A 19,102-nucleotide genomic window follows, 5' to 3' on the forward strand; every position below is an offset into this window, starting at 1 on the left:
GGAAGAGAAAGACATGGAGAGGTACGTGGGAAGTACAGACAACAAAGATGAACCCTTTGCACATATAGTACGGCATGGTCAGTGAAGGCAAACACAGGTATATGGGTGGATAGATGGGTGGACAGGCTGAAATATTAGGTATGTCTATGAAGTGGGGAGTGCACCCAAGAACATATATAGGGTTGGCAGACAGTGGCCCTATAACTTTATGTATATGATCTGAATTCCCAGGTGTATAGTGGAGCTGACAAGGGGCAAGGTTGGAGTCACTGCTTGGTCACAGCTAGCTACCCAGAAGGACCAAGGAGTTGAACCTGTGGGCTCGGGACCATAGTCACAGACAACAGCAAGCTCAACTGGCATAACATACTACACAAAACATTGTTCCACCTCCTACTGTGGGGAGTAGCGACTGGGATCTTAGAAAGCTTGCAAGCTGCCATCTAGATGCAACGATGGGTCTCTCCTCATCCAGAGCCAAAAGGAATGACAAAAAACAAAAATTCATGGAAGCAATTAGTCCTAGTGACTGGAACACCATCCAATCTGCAGCCTATACGACTATGAGACCAGAAGAATTAGATGGTGCCCAGCTACTACTATCAACCACTTGGAAGAGGATCTGTATATGAGATCCTGGATAGACAGGGAGAACAATGTGGAACAAATCTCAAAATCATTTGGGAAAAAAAAAAATAGGGGGGACCAGGTTTGCTGGCCTGATAGAGCCTGGTGGAACCATTGAGACTATGGCTCATGCCCTTTAGGTCTGGAATTGAACACATGCCAGTGGCTTCCAGCCAAACAATAGACAGACATATGAGTTGAACATTTACCTGAGTTAGATACACTCTTTGGAGAGAACAAGCATGGGAGAAAGAAGGGTTGCTTATGCACAGGGAGACAGCCCAGGGGACAGAAGTGCATGGAGGGATGGACGCAGGGAAGAGGTAATTATTGGGAGGAAATAGGAGGGAAATGTTGTATCGTGGTAAACTGTGGTCAATGTCATGAGACAAAGTGCATGTGAACTGCTGTATGGAAAGTGTATATGCTCTGTAAATTTTCACCCAAATCACAGTAAAAAGAAAAAAAAAAAAAAGAAATGAAGAAACTCTTCACTAATACTCCCCACAGCCCCAGCTGGCTCAGAACAACTCAGTCAAACAGAGAAGCATGAATGATCTGAAAATGACTACAACAATATTACAGATATTCAAGATAATGATGCACAAAAAAGGAAGCCAAAATAAGAATCGGAAATGACCATTTCCTATGTCTTAAACTGTGCTAAAATTTCTATATAAATTTAACGTATCTCTGTTTAATACTCCATTAAATATGAAAATAAATGGTTGCTTACCTGTGACCAGGATGATAAATAGCTGTGTTGATTCCATGAGGATAATAACTATTAAAGCTGAAACTGTGACTTTCTTGGTAGCTCTGATTTGTTCCAACACTAAATTTAATAAGGGAAATCAGATATAAATATCATTACGCAACAATGAGATACTACAAAATACCCACTGAAATGTCTACTATGAAAAAGACAAACACCGCCAAATATTACCAAAGATGTGAAATAACCAGCACTCTGTTAACATTATTGGTGGTGTGTGAATGATACAACCACTTTAGAAAAAGATCTAGCAGTTTCTTCTAAAACATAAATTACATTTACCCTACTATTCAGCACTTCTATTGTAAGATATTGACCCCAGAGAAATGAAAACATGACCATAAAAGACTTATACAAGAATGGTCATAGCAGCTTATTTGCAATAGCCCTGTGAAATAATCACACAACTAAATACTCAGCAATGGGAAAAAAAAAAAAAAAAAAACTCTACTGATACATGTAACAGTATGAATCAATCACACAATACAACGCTGAATGAAGGAAGACTTGGACAAAAAAGACTTGGAGTATATGATCCTATTAACGTGAATTACTAGAACATTTTAAACTAACCTATGACAGGAAAAAAAAATTTAACAATGGTTGCCCTCAGTGTCGGTGGGGCTAGGGATACAAGGGCATGAGTGACCTTTCAGGCATGATTATAATGTTCTGAAATCTTGGTAAGTATTTGGATTGCACATGTGTAAGAATTTGTCGAGGAGCTCTGATAGCATAGTGCCTAAGGTACTTGACTGCTAACCAGAAGCCTCGTGGTTCAAACCCACCAGCCACTCCTCAGAAGGAAGGTTCAACAATCTACTGCCATAGTGATACCGCCTCAGAAACCCAAGGAGAGGTCATTATGAGCTGGCGCCAACTCAATGGCACATAATAAGAACAACAACATGAATTTGTCATAACTCACTGAATGATACATTTTAAGATTTGTGTATGTAAACATTTAAGATTTTTGCATTTCTTTTATGTGAAAAAACTGAGCTATAATTAATGATGCCCTGTTAAAGTATTTGGGTACTGATATCTGCAATTCTCTGAAACTTATCAAAAAATAAGATAATGGCTGCATTGATGGATACAAATGTGTTGTAGCATGCATGGTAAAATGTTAACCTAGAATCTAGATGAGAGATACAGGTGTTCAATATATGATGCTTTCAAGTCTACTTTACTTTTAGCTTTTCATAATAATATACTGGAAAAAAGAAAAAGAAATACCAAATGCTGACATTAAACCAGAGAAGTAAACATTATTTCAAAAAACACTTCCCAAAGTACAGTTTTACCTTACAAGGTAACTTCTAAGTTCTCCTCGGTAATTGATGACCAATAGTTCTGCAGACCACTGTGCACTTGCTTTATATTCTAAAAATATCAAACCAGCAATGGCATAGCTCAAATCACCTGCAAAACTAGATGCCTACAGAAGAGAGGGAATTATGTTACTAAAACAATACTAGATAAAATTAATACATATAGAATTGAAACTTTAGCCTTGCCAAGCACATTTTAAGTAAGATAGTCCCAGAATTGCCTGTATACTAAACACTCATGCAAGACAGAGTGCCTAGAACTACACAATAGGTCTATACCAGCCCTCCCAGCCTTCTACTGGAACCACACCACCCGCTCTGGATGTTAACCTAGATAGGTAAATTTCTGTTCAGATTAAATTTCCACTGTAAAAAGATTAGGAAAGAAAACAAAGGAATGCCACTATTCAGCATCTAAGAATGCTACTGGACTGTTTTCAGAAATAAGTCTTCAAATGTTGATTTCTACTGCCAACAGTAATCTATGATAAAATTGCTTAACTTAGTAAAAACTTCATTCAATGCCAACATTTTTCCACCAACTAAATATCAGGCTATAATGTAAAGATGTAAAGGTACGTGCAGTTTAAGAAACACACATAACAAAGTTTATCAATTATGTGTGTTTCCTGAATGACTCCTCATTGTCTAGAATTACACAATGCAATAGTGAGCCACACGTAGCTAGTACAAATAGAGATATCTGGCTAATTTGAATTAAGATATGCTGTTAATGTAAAATGCATACCACATTTTAAAGACTTAGTTCCAAAGAATGAAAAATATCATAGTAATTTTTACATAGCTTATGTATTGAAATAATATTTTGTATCTATTGAATGAAATATTAAATAAATTTCACCTGTTTCCTTTTTTTTTTAATATAGCTACTAGTAAATTTAAAATTACATATGTGATCACAAATATAGTTCACATTATATTTCTATCAGACACAGCTGATCTAGAAAACTCCTGAGTTTGGGTCCCAAGGACTTCCATAATATAAGCCCTACATACTTTGAGGTTTCCACTCATTATTTCTGAACAAAAATTATTCTCTTTATCAGTTCTAACTATAGTCACCTCAAGAAACTGTAAACAATATTAAAGCCCAGGCCCCACCCAGATCAGTCAAATCAGAACCTCCATGAGTGGAGCCCAAGCTCAGTTTTCAAAATTGTAATAATATCTCTGCTCAAGTAAAAAACACTTGTGAATATTCAATAGTATATATCAAAGTCACTAATAAAGAAAAAAGCAATATACAAATATGTTATTGTTATTAGTTGCCATCAAGGAGATTCCAACTTATGGTGACCTCATGTAATAAAGTTAAACTGCTCCATACCATGTTCTTAGCTGTAATTTCAATGGAAGCAGATCACTAGGCCTTTCCTCTCACAGTGCCACTGGGTGGGTTCGAATCACCAACCTTTAGTTTAGCAGTCAAGCACAAACAATTTGTACCACCTAGTAACTTTGCAAATAATTTTTTCGCCACTCTCTTTTTCAATTTCTATCCTTTTTAGAGTTACTTAAATTCTAACTCCTCTGAAAGCTATTCTTGTTGCATTAAGAGGAACACTGATTTCTTTCCTCACTGAAGCTTTGGGTTTTTTTTTTGGAGTCATTTACTATCATATTTTAATAATAGTTTATATCCAGACAGTAAGTGCATTACAACATACAAAGAATAAATACTTCAAATAACTAGATTTCTTATCTGAAGCAAATTCAGAGTTTATTCTTATTCATATTTGAGTTTCTCCACTCTTCAAATTCATTCATTCAAGTACCTATACCTGACGACACTGAAAAAAATATATATATGTTACGAGTTTAAGGTATTTACGTACAGGGGAAATGACAAAGAGTTCACTTCCCATAAGATCAAACACCCTCACAGTTCCTGTGCTTTCAGCGTAGGCCAGCAGAGTACAATCATAACTCCATGCTACCCGTCTCCACTGAGGTTTTGGGTCTTTGGGCACTAGAACAAACAGAAAAGAGGTGCTTTAAAATAAACTGTTATAAAGAACGAGCAGAAAATCATTTCAAACCAAAGAGTTCAGTTGCTCTAAAAGGTAAATATAAAAATTTGAACTGACCTCTTTTAAATATATCAAATAAAAAAAACAAACAAAAACAAAGTGGGACTATAAGGACACAGTATTAAAAAGGAATGAGAAAGAACGCATCATGACATTCCACTTTTACATCCCATCACTTCCTTGGTCACCCAACCAACAGCCTACCCTAGCACAACTACCTGACAAATAAGCTAACCATGCACACATGAATCTTTGTGCCTTTGATACATATAACTTCTTCTACCTTATCTCCAAGCTTACTCATCCTACCAGACCAATTTAATTGTTACTTCCTCCTTCTTTGACACTCTTCAATATTGACTGCTTTTTCCTCTGTGCTCCAAAATATGCTGCACTTGTCTTTCATGGCATTTGTCATACCTTATTTTTTTTCTTTTTAATTTTTATCGTGGTTTGGGTGAAAGTTTACAGAGAAAATTCAATTCCCACACAACAGTTCATACACATTTTGTTTCATGACATGCAATCCTCACAATGTAACAGCTCTCTTCCTACTTCCTCCTTGTAGTTACCTCTTCCCTGTGTCCTTCTTTCCTATGCAATCCAGCCACCTAACTGATCTCCCTGTGCAAATAATGCTCTTCTGATCTTCCACAATTGATTGTTTTAAGCAGTGTATCTAACTGGTGTAAATGCGCACCCTATGTACCTGCCTTTTATTTGGCTGGAAGCCTAGGAGTGAGCTCAATTCCAGGCCTGAAAGGTAACTGGGGGCCTAGTCTCAGGGGTTTTACCAGGCTCTATCATATCTTTTTGATGATTTTGAGTTTTGTTCCACATTGTTCTCCTATTCTATTGACTCCGGCACTAATCCCTTTCCCTATGGTTGACAGTGGTAGCCAGGCACCATCTAACTCTTAGGGTTTCAGAGTCATATAGGCTGAGGTTCACATGATCCACTAGTCCCTTGGATTAACTGTTTCCATGTGTCTGTGGTTTTCTTCATTCTTCTTTGCTCTGGATGGCAGAACAATTGCTGCAACTAGCGACTGCTTGTACACTTTTAAGACTCCAGTTACTATTCATGTTTTTCTGCATGATTCGCTAGTCATATGAATCACTATTCATATTATGTTTCTTTTACATGAGGCCCTTTGTGGTGGTTATGTTTGTATCAACTTGGCTGGACCTGACTGAGTGGCTGGGCAGCTGGTGGTAGTTATTCTCCATGATGAGAGTAGCAATCAACTCCATGGTGGGATCTACCACAAGCAGCTGAGTAGCTGCTTTAGGTATGTGCTCTGCTTCCTGTACATAAGCAGTAGCTTTTGGAATGGTCTCTAGCTTATGGTATGCTTGGACCCTGCAAGTAGTGATGTCCTTTTTCAGCTGCCTGCCACATTCTGCTGACCTGGGGACTTACAATGGACTTGAATTAATGGCTTGCCATGTAGTTTGGTAACATTAGGACTATGCCTTTTTATTTGTCAACCTTGGACTTGGCAACCTCAGCAGCCAGCAGCTGTCTGAGTGAAGAAAAGCCTCTAGCTTCAGTGGGTGGAGACCTGGAGGCTGAGATGAAGCTCAAGGCTGAGGGGCTTTCTTCCAGACCCTAGAGCCTGGCACTTTGAACTTGGGCTTAAAGTTTCTAAATTTTTTCATCATTATTCTCCTTTTCTACCTGTTTTGTCTTATTGCTCTATCCTCAGATATTGCAGGTTTTCTTGATTTTTTTCTGCTGCTTTTTCCTTTTTTTCTTTTTCTGATACTGTTCTTGTGTGATTACATGGTGTATTTTTTGTCCATGTGCTTATTTTTTGATGGGTATTCAATTGTAATTTTTGTCTAACTGAGTGGGAGACAGCAACACTCCCCATAAGACACAACTACACCCATACCTCCTGAAACTGCACTTACTGAGTGAGAGCCACCACTTCCTTCTCCACCAAAAGGCTAACAATAAAAAAAAAAAAAAAAAAAAAAAAAACCAAGAGCCTGAATCACTCTTGGCTGCTCCTCATAAACAGTTCACAGACATCTAAATGCAACAATGCCAATATGTCTCTGAGACAAAAGACCATCACACGCCACACAAAGAACAAAGATAAAGTGGTAGAAACAATGGAGCAGGATACAGACCCAGAACACAAACCTGAGGAAGAAGCAGCATTGGAAATTTCTGATAAGGAATTCAAAATAATTATATTTAGGTATCTTCAAAAGATTGAAAGACAGACCAAGGGAAACACAGAAAAAACCTTAGAAGAATTTTGGAAGAAAATACAAGAACAAAATGACAAAATACATGAAAAATTAGAAATAATTCTAAACCTACAGATAGAAAAGCAGAAGATTAATACTAAATTGACAGAAATGGATAACACATTGGAAGGGCAAAGGAGCAGAACTGATGCACTGGAACACAGAATTGATGAGATTGAAGACAAATACCTGAATACTTCTTTGGAAAGGGATCAATCAGAAAAAAAGTCAAAACAAAATGAAGAAAGCCTAAGGTTCATGTGGGATACCATCAAAAGGAATAACTTACGTGTCATTGGAATTCCAGAACAGGAAGAGAAAAATAAAACTACTGAGAAAATTGTCCAAGATTTGTTGGAGGAGAACTTCCCTGATACAATGAAAGATGAGAATATCCATTCAGGAAGTACAATGAAACCCAAACAGGACAGACCCCAAAAGAAAATCACCAAGCCATACAATCATCAAAACTAATCAAAACCAAAGACAAAGACAGAATCCTGAAAGCAGCATGGGAAAAAAAAAAAACTTACTTACAAAGGACAACCAGTAAGAATAAGCTCTGATTTCTCACCAGAAACCATGTAAGTAAGAAGGCAATGACAAGGTATGCATAAAACTGAGAGAGAAAAAAAAATTTCAACAAAGAATTATATACCCAGCAAAATTGTCCCTCAAATATGATGGTGAAATTAGTAGATTTCCAGATAAGCAGAAACTAAGGGAATTTCTTAAAACCAAACCAACCATACAAGAGAAGCTAAAGGGAGTCCTTTGAACAGAGAATCAAAAATAGCAAATAACAACCGACCATTAATACACAAGATGACATAACCCACAAACCACAGCTATGGACATATCCAAAGTAAAATGAGCTTCCAAGATGGTAAACAGGGAACCACAGACATCAATTGACAAGTAAGGACAAATACAAACAAAAAGAGGGAAAAGATTATGTAGTTACAGAACTTCTACATGGTGAGGAAGTTAAGAGAGTTGCAAGATAGAATGGACTGTTGTAAACTCAGGGAGAAAATTATAAATCATAGGGTAACCTTAAAGAAAAATGATAAACCTTAACATCACAATAAAAAAAAAGGAGAAGCACAAATGTTCAGCATATACTACAACAACATCAACAAAGCAAATGATAACACAATTCATAAACATAATGAGCTCAGCACAGAAAATAATATGGAACATGGATGAACTTGGAGGACACTATGATGAGTGAAATAAGTCAATCACAAAAGGACAAATACTGTATTAGTTCATTATTGTAAAAGTCAAGAAAAGATTTATCTATGGAAGGAAATTTTCTTTGTTGGTTACCAGGAGTGGGAGAGGAGGTGAGGGAACAGTTAAATTGGTAGAGATAAATACTGATTTCAGTGACGAGAAGGGCAAATGTACCAAATGTGAGTGATCAATATGGTGGCATTGAGGAAGAGAAAGACCTAGAGTGGTTCATAGGAGGTACAGACAACAAAGATGAACCCTTTTGCACATACAGTACTGCATTGTCAATGAACACAAACATGAGTATACAAGTGAATAGATGGGTGGACAGGCTGAACTATTAGATATGTCCATGAAGTGCGGAGTGTACCCAAGACTATGTATAGGGTTGGCAGACAATGGTCCCATAAGTTTATTTGTATTATCTGAATTCCCAGGTGTATAGTAGAGCTGACAAAGGGCAAGGTTGTAGTCACTGATTGGTCACAGCCAGCTAGCTAGAGGGACCAAGCAGTTGAACCTGTGGTCTTGGACTATAGTTGCAGGGGACATCAAGCTCAATTGGCATAACATACTACCAAAACATTGTTCCACCTCCTACTTTGGCGAGTAGCAACTGAGATCTTAAAAGCTTGCAAGCTGCCATCTAGATGCAACGATGAGTCTCTCCTCATCCAGAGCAAAGAAGAATGAAGAAAACCAAAATTTCATGGAAACAATTAGTCCTAGCGAGTGGTACACCATACAATCCTCAGCCTATATGACTATGAGACCAGAAGAACTAGATGGTGCCCAGCTACCACTGTCAACCACTTGGAAGGGGATCTATGTAGGAGATTCTCGATAGAGAGGGAGAACAATGTGGAACAAAACTCAAAGTCATCTGGAGAAAAGAAAAGGAGGAGGGGCTAGGTTTGCTGGTGTAACCACTGAGACTATGGCCCCTAGCTACCCTTCAGGTCTAGAATTGAACCCACACCTGTGGATTTCAGCCAAACAAAAGACAGGCATATGAGTTGAACATTTACCTGAGGTAAATACACTCCTTGGAGAAAACAAGCATGGGAGAAAGAAGGGACACTTAAGCACAAGGAGACAGCTCAGGGGGCAGGAGTCCATGGAGCGATGGACACAGGGAAGAGGTAACTATCGGGAAGAAGTGGGAGGGGAGCTGTTGCACTGTGGAAAATTGTAGTCAATGTCATGAGACAAAGTGCATGTGAACTGCTGTATGGAAAGTGAATTTGGTTTGTAAATTTTCACCTGAATCACAATTTAAAAAAAGTAAAATAAATGAAAAAAAAATATCTAAATTTCTATCAAGGAGGGAATAGATAAATGAATTGTGGTTCACATTTTTATAATGGAATACCAGGCCCACTTTAAAAAGATTGAGATACATCTATAGAAAACGGCTGGAAAAGATGTCATAGGATAAAGGGGGAACAAATGATAGAACAAATTTCACAGTATGATACTGTTTTTTTAACAAAAAAAATAAAAAGTTAATCCACGTATATACAGGTTCATAAAAGCATAAACCAAAAACCCAAACCCACTGCCATCAAGTCGAATTCAACTTATAGCAACCCAAGGAGGATTAAACCATTAAGAGAAACAGCCATGAAAAATTCAAATGAAGAGAAAAAATAAACAATCATATTTTTCAGTTTTCTATTTCTGTGTTAAGGAGCTCGGGTGGTGTACTGCCTAAAGCATTTGACTGCTAACCAGAAGGTTGGTGGTTCTAAGCCCACCAGCCACACCACAGAAGGAAGATGGGGCAATCTACTACCGTAAAGATTTACCACCTCAGAAACCAAATGGCAGTTGCTATGAGTTGGAATCAACTTGATGGTAATGTGTTTGGGCTTTTTGGTTTTTTATTTCTGTATTGTATGAATCTCACTTTTAAAAAAAAATTGTAAAAAAAATTTGACTCTGGAATTAAATTTAAAAGAAAAAGTATCACGTTTCCGACTAGGCCACACACCTCACACCATTAACAAAATATGTTAAAGAACTGTTTTCAGACACTGGACTCCAGGCAGCAGAAGACTGATACTAAGAGAAGGGAAACAAATGAGGTAAACCCCACAATCACGCTCTCCTTCAGACAATAAACTGCACTTTCTAGACCACACATCACAGAGAGGGAGCCCAAACAGGGTATAGTAGTCTCACTGAATTTAAGACATAAAGACTAGAGTTGGGAAATACTAAACTTACTAAAATTTATAAAGCAGCACTGTAGAGAGAAGGGAACAAGGCAGAAAGGGAGCTTCACAAATCTATATAGAGGAACACTTGGGTCTTTGACAACACAAAGCTGCACTTAAGGAACAACTCTACAAGGCCAAGGAGAGAATAAATTCTAGAGAAGATAGAACTACCAGAGCTTGGAGAAGATTTGGAAATATTGCAGTTCTACCTAATCATAGTGGCAAGACCTCTCTGAACTCTCTGAGAACTCAAAAGAGATCTTACAATGGCCTCACCTTAAAAGTAGAGCTAATCTAACCATAAAATAACCAAAGAGACCAAAACCCACTGCCATGGACTCGATTCCAACTCATAATGACCCCATGTATTGCAGAGTAGAACTACTCCATAGGGTTTTCTTGGCTGTAATCTTCATTCTAGCAGATAACCAAGCTTTTCATGTGAGGTACCTCTTGGTAGGTTCGAACCACCAACCTTTCAGTTAGAAGTCAATCATTTAACCATTTGTGCCACCCAGGGACTCCTGTATTTTGTAAACCCTACAGCAAAAGATAAAATATAAAGAAAATATAGATAATAAGCCAATAGTGCTCAGAAGAAAGGTTGGACAATCTACTTCCATAGTGATACCACCTTGGAAACCCAAGGAGGGGTCGCTATGAGTTTGTTCCAGCTCCACAGCACATAACAACAACAAGCCAATAGTGGAGATAAAACAGAATATTTCAAAAGCTCAAGTAAACCAAAAGAGGGTGGAAAAAGGAAAAAGAAAACAAAATGTAATAGGACAAATAGAAAAACAAGTAACAATATGACAATTAAACTCAGCCAAAGCAACAGTTGAATTAAATGTAAGTGTCCAAAACACTCCAATTAACAAAAATTTTCAGACTGGAAAAATAGCAAGACCTAATCATATGCTTTCCACAAGAGATATACTTAAATACAAATACACAGATTAAATGTAAAAGAGAAAAAGACATACCATGCAAATGCTAAACATAACAAAACTTTAGTGACTATATTAGACATAATAGACTTAAGGATAAAAATTATTGCTGGAAAAGGGATATTTCATTATGATAAAGGAACCATTTCACCTAGAAGATAAAAAATAAAATACTATATATGTATACACAAGAACACTAGAGCTTCTACAGAGATAAAGTAAAAAGTGTCAGAAGTAAAGGGTAAGATAAATATATAATTGGAGTTGGAAATTTCAACCCTCTTCTATTAGCAATTCACAGACCAATTACAGAAAAAAAAAATCAGTAAGGATACAGAAAACATGAAAAGCCCTATCACTCAATTAAGCCTAATTGAATATCAGAGAACACTATAATTAGTAACTTATAAACCAAATCAAGTACATATAGAACACTGATGAAGGCAGACCACACACTTGGCCATAAATCAAGCCACAGTAAAAAGTAGAAAGTTAAAACCATACTGTATAACGTTCTCTGACCACAATATAACAGGCTCAAATGCTTATCTTAGAAAAAAAAGGTTTAACACTGGGAAGAGGTAACTATGGGAGAAATTGGGAGGTGAGCTGTTGCATTCTGGTTAACTGTGGTCAATGACATGAGACAAACTATATGTGAACTGCTGCATGGAAAATGAATTTGGTCTATAAATCTTCACCCAAATCACAAAAAAAAAGAAAGGTTTAAAGTCAATGATCTAAACTTCCACCTTTACAAGATAGAAAAGAACAGCAAATTAAACATAGCAGGCAGAAGGAAGGAAATAATGAAGGAAAAAGAAAAAAAATCAATAAAAACAAACAACAAAAAAATCCATGAAACCCAATGTTTGATATTCAAAAGTAGTAATAAAATGATCAAACTCTGGCCTGACTTGTCAAAAGAAACCAAAAAGAACATAAATTACCAATATCAAGAACAAAAGAGGGGCATCAACACAGCTCCTAAAGATAGTAACTAAGGGTAAAATTTTATATTAAAAATAAGAAGAAATTATAAGAAAAATAAGTCTACAGACCAATATGCTTCATAAACACAGATGTTACAATCTGTTGCCGATGTTATATATAATTACTTGCATGAAAGTCTGTAATGACTTTCTCTTGCTCAAGATATCATATATAACAACACTAAGTTTTTTGTTTTTCAGAGATCGGTTTTATAGGCACCTTTTGGGTAATTTGGGTAGATGGAAACCTACATACAGCCTAACACCTATGATGTTATCCAGTAGAAAATATCACAAAAGATACTCTGAAAAGTCCTTTTTAAACTTCAACCTGAAAAAGAATTAACAACTTATCTGTAGGTGAAGATAAGAGATTATAAAACATTAGACTTTCATAGAATAGTAACAGGGACTTTTAGAAAAATACTTGAAAAATGTTAACAGTACTTAATTCTGGGTGTTAATTTCCTATATTTTGTTCATTCATACTTTACAAAACTTTTACTATTACTTTGTCAATAATAAGTAATTTCTCTAAAAATGCAAAAGGAAAAAATCGGTTATTATATACTCTGAGGCTTCTGAAGCACAGGTCTGGAATGAAATGTTTCCCATAAAAAGATGAGGATGCTTCAAATACCTTATGCTACCCAACTTTTTTCATGTCAAGTTACACTTAACAAAATCACATCTGTATGGCACTTGAGGAAAAACTGATGAGGCTACAAAAAGCCAAAAGTAACCAGCCTAAACCCAGGCCATCAAAGGGCCCATCTAGCCACTAGGTATGATGGCATCTCAACACATCTACAAAGAACTCCTGGCAAGCTGCCTAGAATATGAGAAAAAATATTAAAAGAATCTCTTGAGGAACATAGTCTAGCTCCAAAAAGTATAAATTCTGCATTATTTTTAGGTCCCTATTCAAGATAGAAACGGAGAACTGAATTATTACTTATGTCCTGGCAAACAGAGCTAAAACAAGTTGCAATTCATATTTATAGCATTCTCAAATGGCGTATCTTTATAAAACAATAATTGAAGATATCAAAGTAGAACCAAAGAGCTCTTATTTCAGTTTGCAGACCATGTGATATGTTGTTTCAAAATGCATTAACAACAATCTGGCTCCTTTTCTCCAGCCATATACATGAAATATCATTTGGCATATGGGAGTTATTCCCATAAAGATGAGTCAGATTATAAACAAATGATCATTACCTTACATTATATGGAATGGAAAGAACCCATTAATGCAACATCAAAGTCATCAATTCATACATTCAGAAGCCAACAAAATAAAACATTAGTTCTTACAACATTATAATCTCATTCATGCTGCCACATTAATTGTATACATTAAAACCTCTAGCAAATATTATAATTTATTTGAAATACTGGGATTAAGCTCCCCATTTTCATATTAAATTGAAGATTTCTCAGTTTACTTACTGGCTAAGAGTAGGTATCTAATTCCAAATCTCCAAAGAATCCTACATATCTGAATCACCCCAACATTCTTAACATGTTCCTCAGAACTTTATCTCAAGCTCACAAGTTCTTATCCAACAAAAAAGTAGCACCAAGAAAAAGCCAATTAAAAGACACCAAGTTATTCTTCTGAGTACTTCTTGATTCTAACAAATTATTTAAGCCAGGTCTTGTCTACTCTAAAAACAATTAGTGAGGAAACTTAAGAAGGTAAATTCAGAAAATACTACAGACCAAAGCTTTAGGTATTTCACATTTAAACAATATACTCTTTTCTATTATTCTCAAACAAATACTAAGCAAACAGAGACGGGAACATCTTATCTACTCTTTATTTTTTCCAACATGGTATATATGTGCGTATGTGTATATGTTAAGAATAAAAGGCACAAACACAGTAATAATTATTCACCTATTTATAGATGTATAATATTAACATTGTTGGTGTTGTTGGGTGCCATTGAGTTGCTTCTGGCTCATGGATAGCAACCACATGTGCAAGAGAATGAAACACTGCCCATTCCTGTACCATCCTCACAATCTTTGCTGTGCTTGAGCCCATTGTTGCAGCCACTGTGTTGATTTATCTCATGGAGGGTCTTTCCCTTTCCCAATGACCCTATACTTTACCAAGCATGATATCCTTTTCCAGGAACTGGTCCCACCTGATAACATGTCCAAAGTACAAAAAAAGGAGTCTAGCATTCTCGCTTCTAAAAAGTATTCTGATGGTACTTCTACCAAGACAGGTTTATTCTTCTGGCAGTCCACAGTATACTGAATAATCTTTGCCAACACCGCAATTCAAATGTATTAGTTCTTCTTTGGTCTTCCTTACTCATCATCCATTTGCACACGATTATGAAGCTATTGGACAGCCCATGGCTTGCTTGAACCAGGTGTGTCAAAGCTTTCAAAGTGACATCTTTGCTCTTTATAACACTTCAAAGGGGTGTTTTGAGCAGATTTGTCCGATAAAATGTCCTTTCATTTCTTTACTGCTGCTTCCATGGGTGTTGACTGTGGATCCAAGAAAAATAAAATGCTTGACAAATTCAATCTTTTTTCCATTTATCATGATATTGCTTAGTGGTCCAGTTGGCAGAATTTGTGTTTTCTTTATGTTGAGGTATAATCCATACCGAAAGCTGCAGTCTTTGATCTTCAGCACTAAGTACTTCAATTCTTCATTTTCAGCAAGTAAAATGGTGTCATCTGCATATCACAAGTTGTTAATGGGTCTTCCTCTCATCCTGATGGAGCATGCTTCTTCATACTCCACTTCTTCAATTATTCATTCATCATACAGATTGATTAAGTATGGTGAAAAGATACAGCCATGACACAAAACTTTCCTGCTTTTAAATCATGCAGTAATCCCTTGTTCTGTACAAATGACTATCTCTTAGTCCATGTACAAGTTCTTCATAAGTACAATTAAGTATTCAGGAGTTCCCATTCTTCCCACTGTTATCCATAATTTGTAATGATCCACACAGTCAAATGCCTTTGCACAGTCAATAAAATACAGGTAAACATCTTTCTGGTATTCTTTGCCTTCAGCCAACATCCACCTGACATAAGCATTGATATACTTTATTCTACAACCTCTACTAAACCCAACTTGAATTTCTGGCATTTCCCTGTGCCTATACTGCTGCATTGGTTTTTGAATTATTTTAAGCATAATTTTACTTGCATGTGAATTAGTACTGTTTGATAATTTTCACCTTAGGTTGGATCACCTTCCTTTAGAATGGACACAAATATAGACCTCTTCCAGTAAATTGGCCAGATAGCTGTCTTTCAAATTTCTTGCAAAAACAAGTGAGGGCTAACACCCCAAAATACATAAACCAGATTTTAACAGAACGGAAAAGACAAATAGATGACTCCATAGAAACAGTAGAGACTTCAAAACACCACTTTCAATGAAAGATAGAACAACTGGAAAGAAACTCAACAAAGACACAAAACTAAAAAATACAATCAACCAACATGACCTTATAAACATCTCCAGAGCACTTCTCCCAAGAACAGCACAATATACACTCTTTCCCAGTACACATGGAACATCCTCCAGGACAGACCACATGTTAGGCCACAAAGTAAGCCTCAATAAATTTAAACACACTGAAATATTACAAAGCATCTTCTCAGATCACAATGTTATAAAATTAGAAATCAACAATAGGAAGAGCAACAGAAAAAGAGCAAACCAATGGAAACTGGATAACACCCTCCTAAAAAAACAACAGGATAATAGAAAAAAAAATTTAAAAATTCCTTGAATCAAATGAGAATGAAAACACAACATACTAAAATCTTTGGGACCCAACAAGAGCAGTGATCAGAGAACTATTTGATCGAAGCAATAAAGGCAGACGGCAAAAAAGAAGAGCCAAAATCAACACCTTAACCCAATATTGCCTACAATTCGAAAAAGAACAGCAAAAAAAAAAAAAAAAAAAGCTTACAGTGGCCAGAGAAAAGAAATAATAAAGATTCGAGTAGATATATATGAAATAAAATAAAAAGACAATAGAAAAAAAATCAACAAGACTAAAAGTTAGTTCTTTGAAAAGATTAATTGTCAAACCATTGGCAACCTTAACAAAGGAAAAGAAGGTGGAGAGGAAGATAACATGAGTAAGAAATGAAATGGGTAACATCACAACAGAACCAACCAAAATAAAAAAGATAATATCAGGATACTATGAAGAATTATACTCCAATAAATTTGAAATTCTAGACTAAATGATCAGATTTCTAGAAACACACTACTTACCTAAATTAACATAGACTGAGGTAGAAAATTTGAACAGACCATAACAAAAGAAATTGAACATGGCATGAAGAAATTAGCACCAAAAAAAAAGTCCTGGCTCAGATAACTTCAGTGCAGAATTCAACGAAACATTAAGAGAAGACCTGACACCAATCCTACTCAAACTATTCCAGAACCTAGAAAAGAATGAAATCAAGTTCTATGAAGCAAGCATAACCCTGAAACCAAAACTAAGCAAAGAGCAACTAAAAAGGAAAACTATAGACTGATATCCCTCATGACTACAGATGCAAAAATCTTCAACAAAATTCTACCCAACAGATTTTAACAACATATCAAAAAAATTATACACCATGGCCACATGGGATTCATATCAGGTATGATGGTGTTTTGGTAGGATGGTGTTTTGGTTTTCTATTGCTTCTCTAACCAAAAATACCACAAATGGGAATGACTTTAACAAACAGGTATTTTATTCTCTTACATTTTAGGAGACTAGAAGTCTGAGTTCAAAGTGCTAGCTCTAGGGGCAGTGAAGGTCCCTAAACCTTGGGCTTCAGCTCTACCTCTTGCCAACTAAGCTGGAGAAGTCCCTTAATTCAGGCAGCTGCTGGCTGCTGAAGCAGACAAACCCAAGGTCAACAAATAAAATGGCACAGTCTCGAGATTATCAAGAAACACGACAGGACACTAGTTCAAGCCTAGAAATAAGATCAGCAGACAAGATGCAGGCGACCAAGATGAAGACTCAGCCAAATGCAGGATCCAAATGTGCCAAAACCTTCAAGACCTTTTTCAAAGCATCTTCTATATATTAGAAGCAGAACACATCCTGAAAGCACCTACTCAGCTACTCACTGCAAATTCCACACTGGAGTTGATTACCAGTCTCATTATGGGGAATAACTACATTCAGCTGCCCAGTCACTCAAACCCAGGCCCAGTCAAGTTGACACATAACTTTAACTACCACAGATGGTTCAACATTTAAAAAAAGAAAAAGAAAATCAACATAATTCATCACATAAGTAAAATAAAGGAAAAGAACCACATGATCCTATCAATAGATGCAGAAAAGGCAGTTGATAAAATCCAACACCCATTCCTTATAAAAACTCTCAGAAAAATAGGAATCAAAGGGAAATTCATCAACATAATAAAGGGCATATATACAAAACCAACAGCCAACATTATTCTCAATGGAGAGAGATCAAAACTTTGCAAATGAGAACTGGACAAGGATGCCTGCTATCACCACTTCTATTCAACATTGTACTGGAAGTCCTAGCCAGGGCCATAAGGCAAGAAAGGGAAATAAAAGGTAGCCAATTGGTACAGAAGTAGTAAAACCATCCTATTTGCAGATGCTATGATTCTATGTATAGAAAACCCAAAAGTTTTCAGCAAGAAAACTACGGAACTAATTGGAAGATTTAGTATAGTGGCAGGATACAAGATCAACATACAAAAATCAATTGGATTCCTCTACACCAAAAAAAGACATCTCTGAAAAGCAAATAAAGAAATCAATACTATTCACAATGTTGTTGTTGTTGTTATGTGCTGTCGAGTCAGACCCGACTCATAGCAATCCCTCCTTGGGTTTCCAAGGTGGTATCACTACAGAAGTAGATTGCCCAATCTTCCTTCTGAGGAGTGGCTGGTGGGTTTGAACCACCAGCCTTCTGGTTAGCAGTCAAGTGCCTTAGGCACTATGCTACCAGAGCTCCTACTATTTACAATAGCTACTAAAAAATAAAATAATTAGAAATAAATCTAAAGAGGTATGGTAGTTAACACTGTTAACATTGTTAACTTGGCTGGGCCTGGTTTTGAATGGTTGGGCAGCTGGATGTAGGTACTCCCCATGATAAAACTGGTAATCAACTCCATGGTGGAATCTACAGTGAGGGGCTCAATAGCTGCCTTAGGCATGTGGTTTGCTTCCAGTATAAAAGAACCACCTTTCAGAAAGACCTCTGAGCTTCTGGCGTGCTAGAATCCTGCATTTAGTTGAGTCTTCATTCATCAGCTTGCCATGTTGCCTGCTGACCGTGGGATTATTTCTGGACTTGAACTAGTGGGCTACCATGCTTTTTGATAATCTTGGGATTGTGCCATCTTACTTGTTGACCTTGAATTTGTCAGCCTCGGCAGCCACCAGCTGCCTGAATTAAGAGACACCTCCAGCTCCAGTGGGCTAAGAAAAAAAGGCAGAGCTGAAGCCCAAAGTAGAGGGGCCTTCACCCAGCCCCTAGAACTGGCACTTTAACTCACTTTAACTAGCACTTTAACAGGGTCTCCAAAACTGTAAAAAAATAAATACCTGTTTGGTAAAGTCATCCACTTGTGGTCTTTTTTGTTAGAGCAG

General features: G+C 36.7%; 1 protein-coding gene across 1 annotated transcript in view; it reads right to left on the bottom strand.

Moving 5' to 3' along the window:
- The window catches only part of NBAS (NBAS subunit of NRZ tethering complex), a 750,019-nt gene that overhangs the window by 674,020 nt on the left and 56,897 nt on the right, over positions 1–19,102 (bottom strand). Inside the window, exons 7-9 of the mRNA XM_042781864.1 lie at positions 4,593–4,726; positions 2,710–2,843; positions 1,364–1,462 (exon numbers count right to left, since the gene is read on the bottom strand). Coding sequence (XP_042637798.1) covers positions 1,364–1,462; positions 2,710–2,843; positions 4,593–4,726 — 367 coding nt within the window. The remainder of the gene's footprint in view (positions 1–1,363; positions 1,463–2,709; positions 2,844–4,592; positions 4,727–19,102) is intronic.

Source organism: Orycteropus afer, unplaced genomic scaffold (genome assembly GCF_000298275.1).
Source record: "Orycteropus afer afer isolate SDZICR_OR568_19922 unplaced genomic scaffold, OryAfe1.0 scaffold00187, whole genome shotgun sequence".
NCBI classification, from domain to species: Eukaryota; Metazoa; Chordata; class Mammalia; order Tubulidentata; family Orycteropodidae; genus Orycteropus; species Orycteropus afer.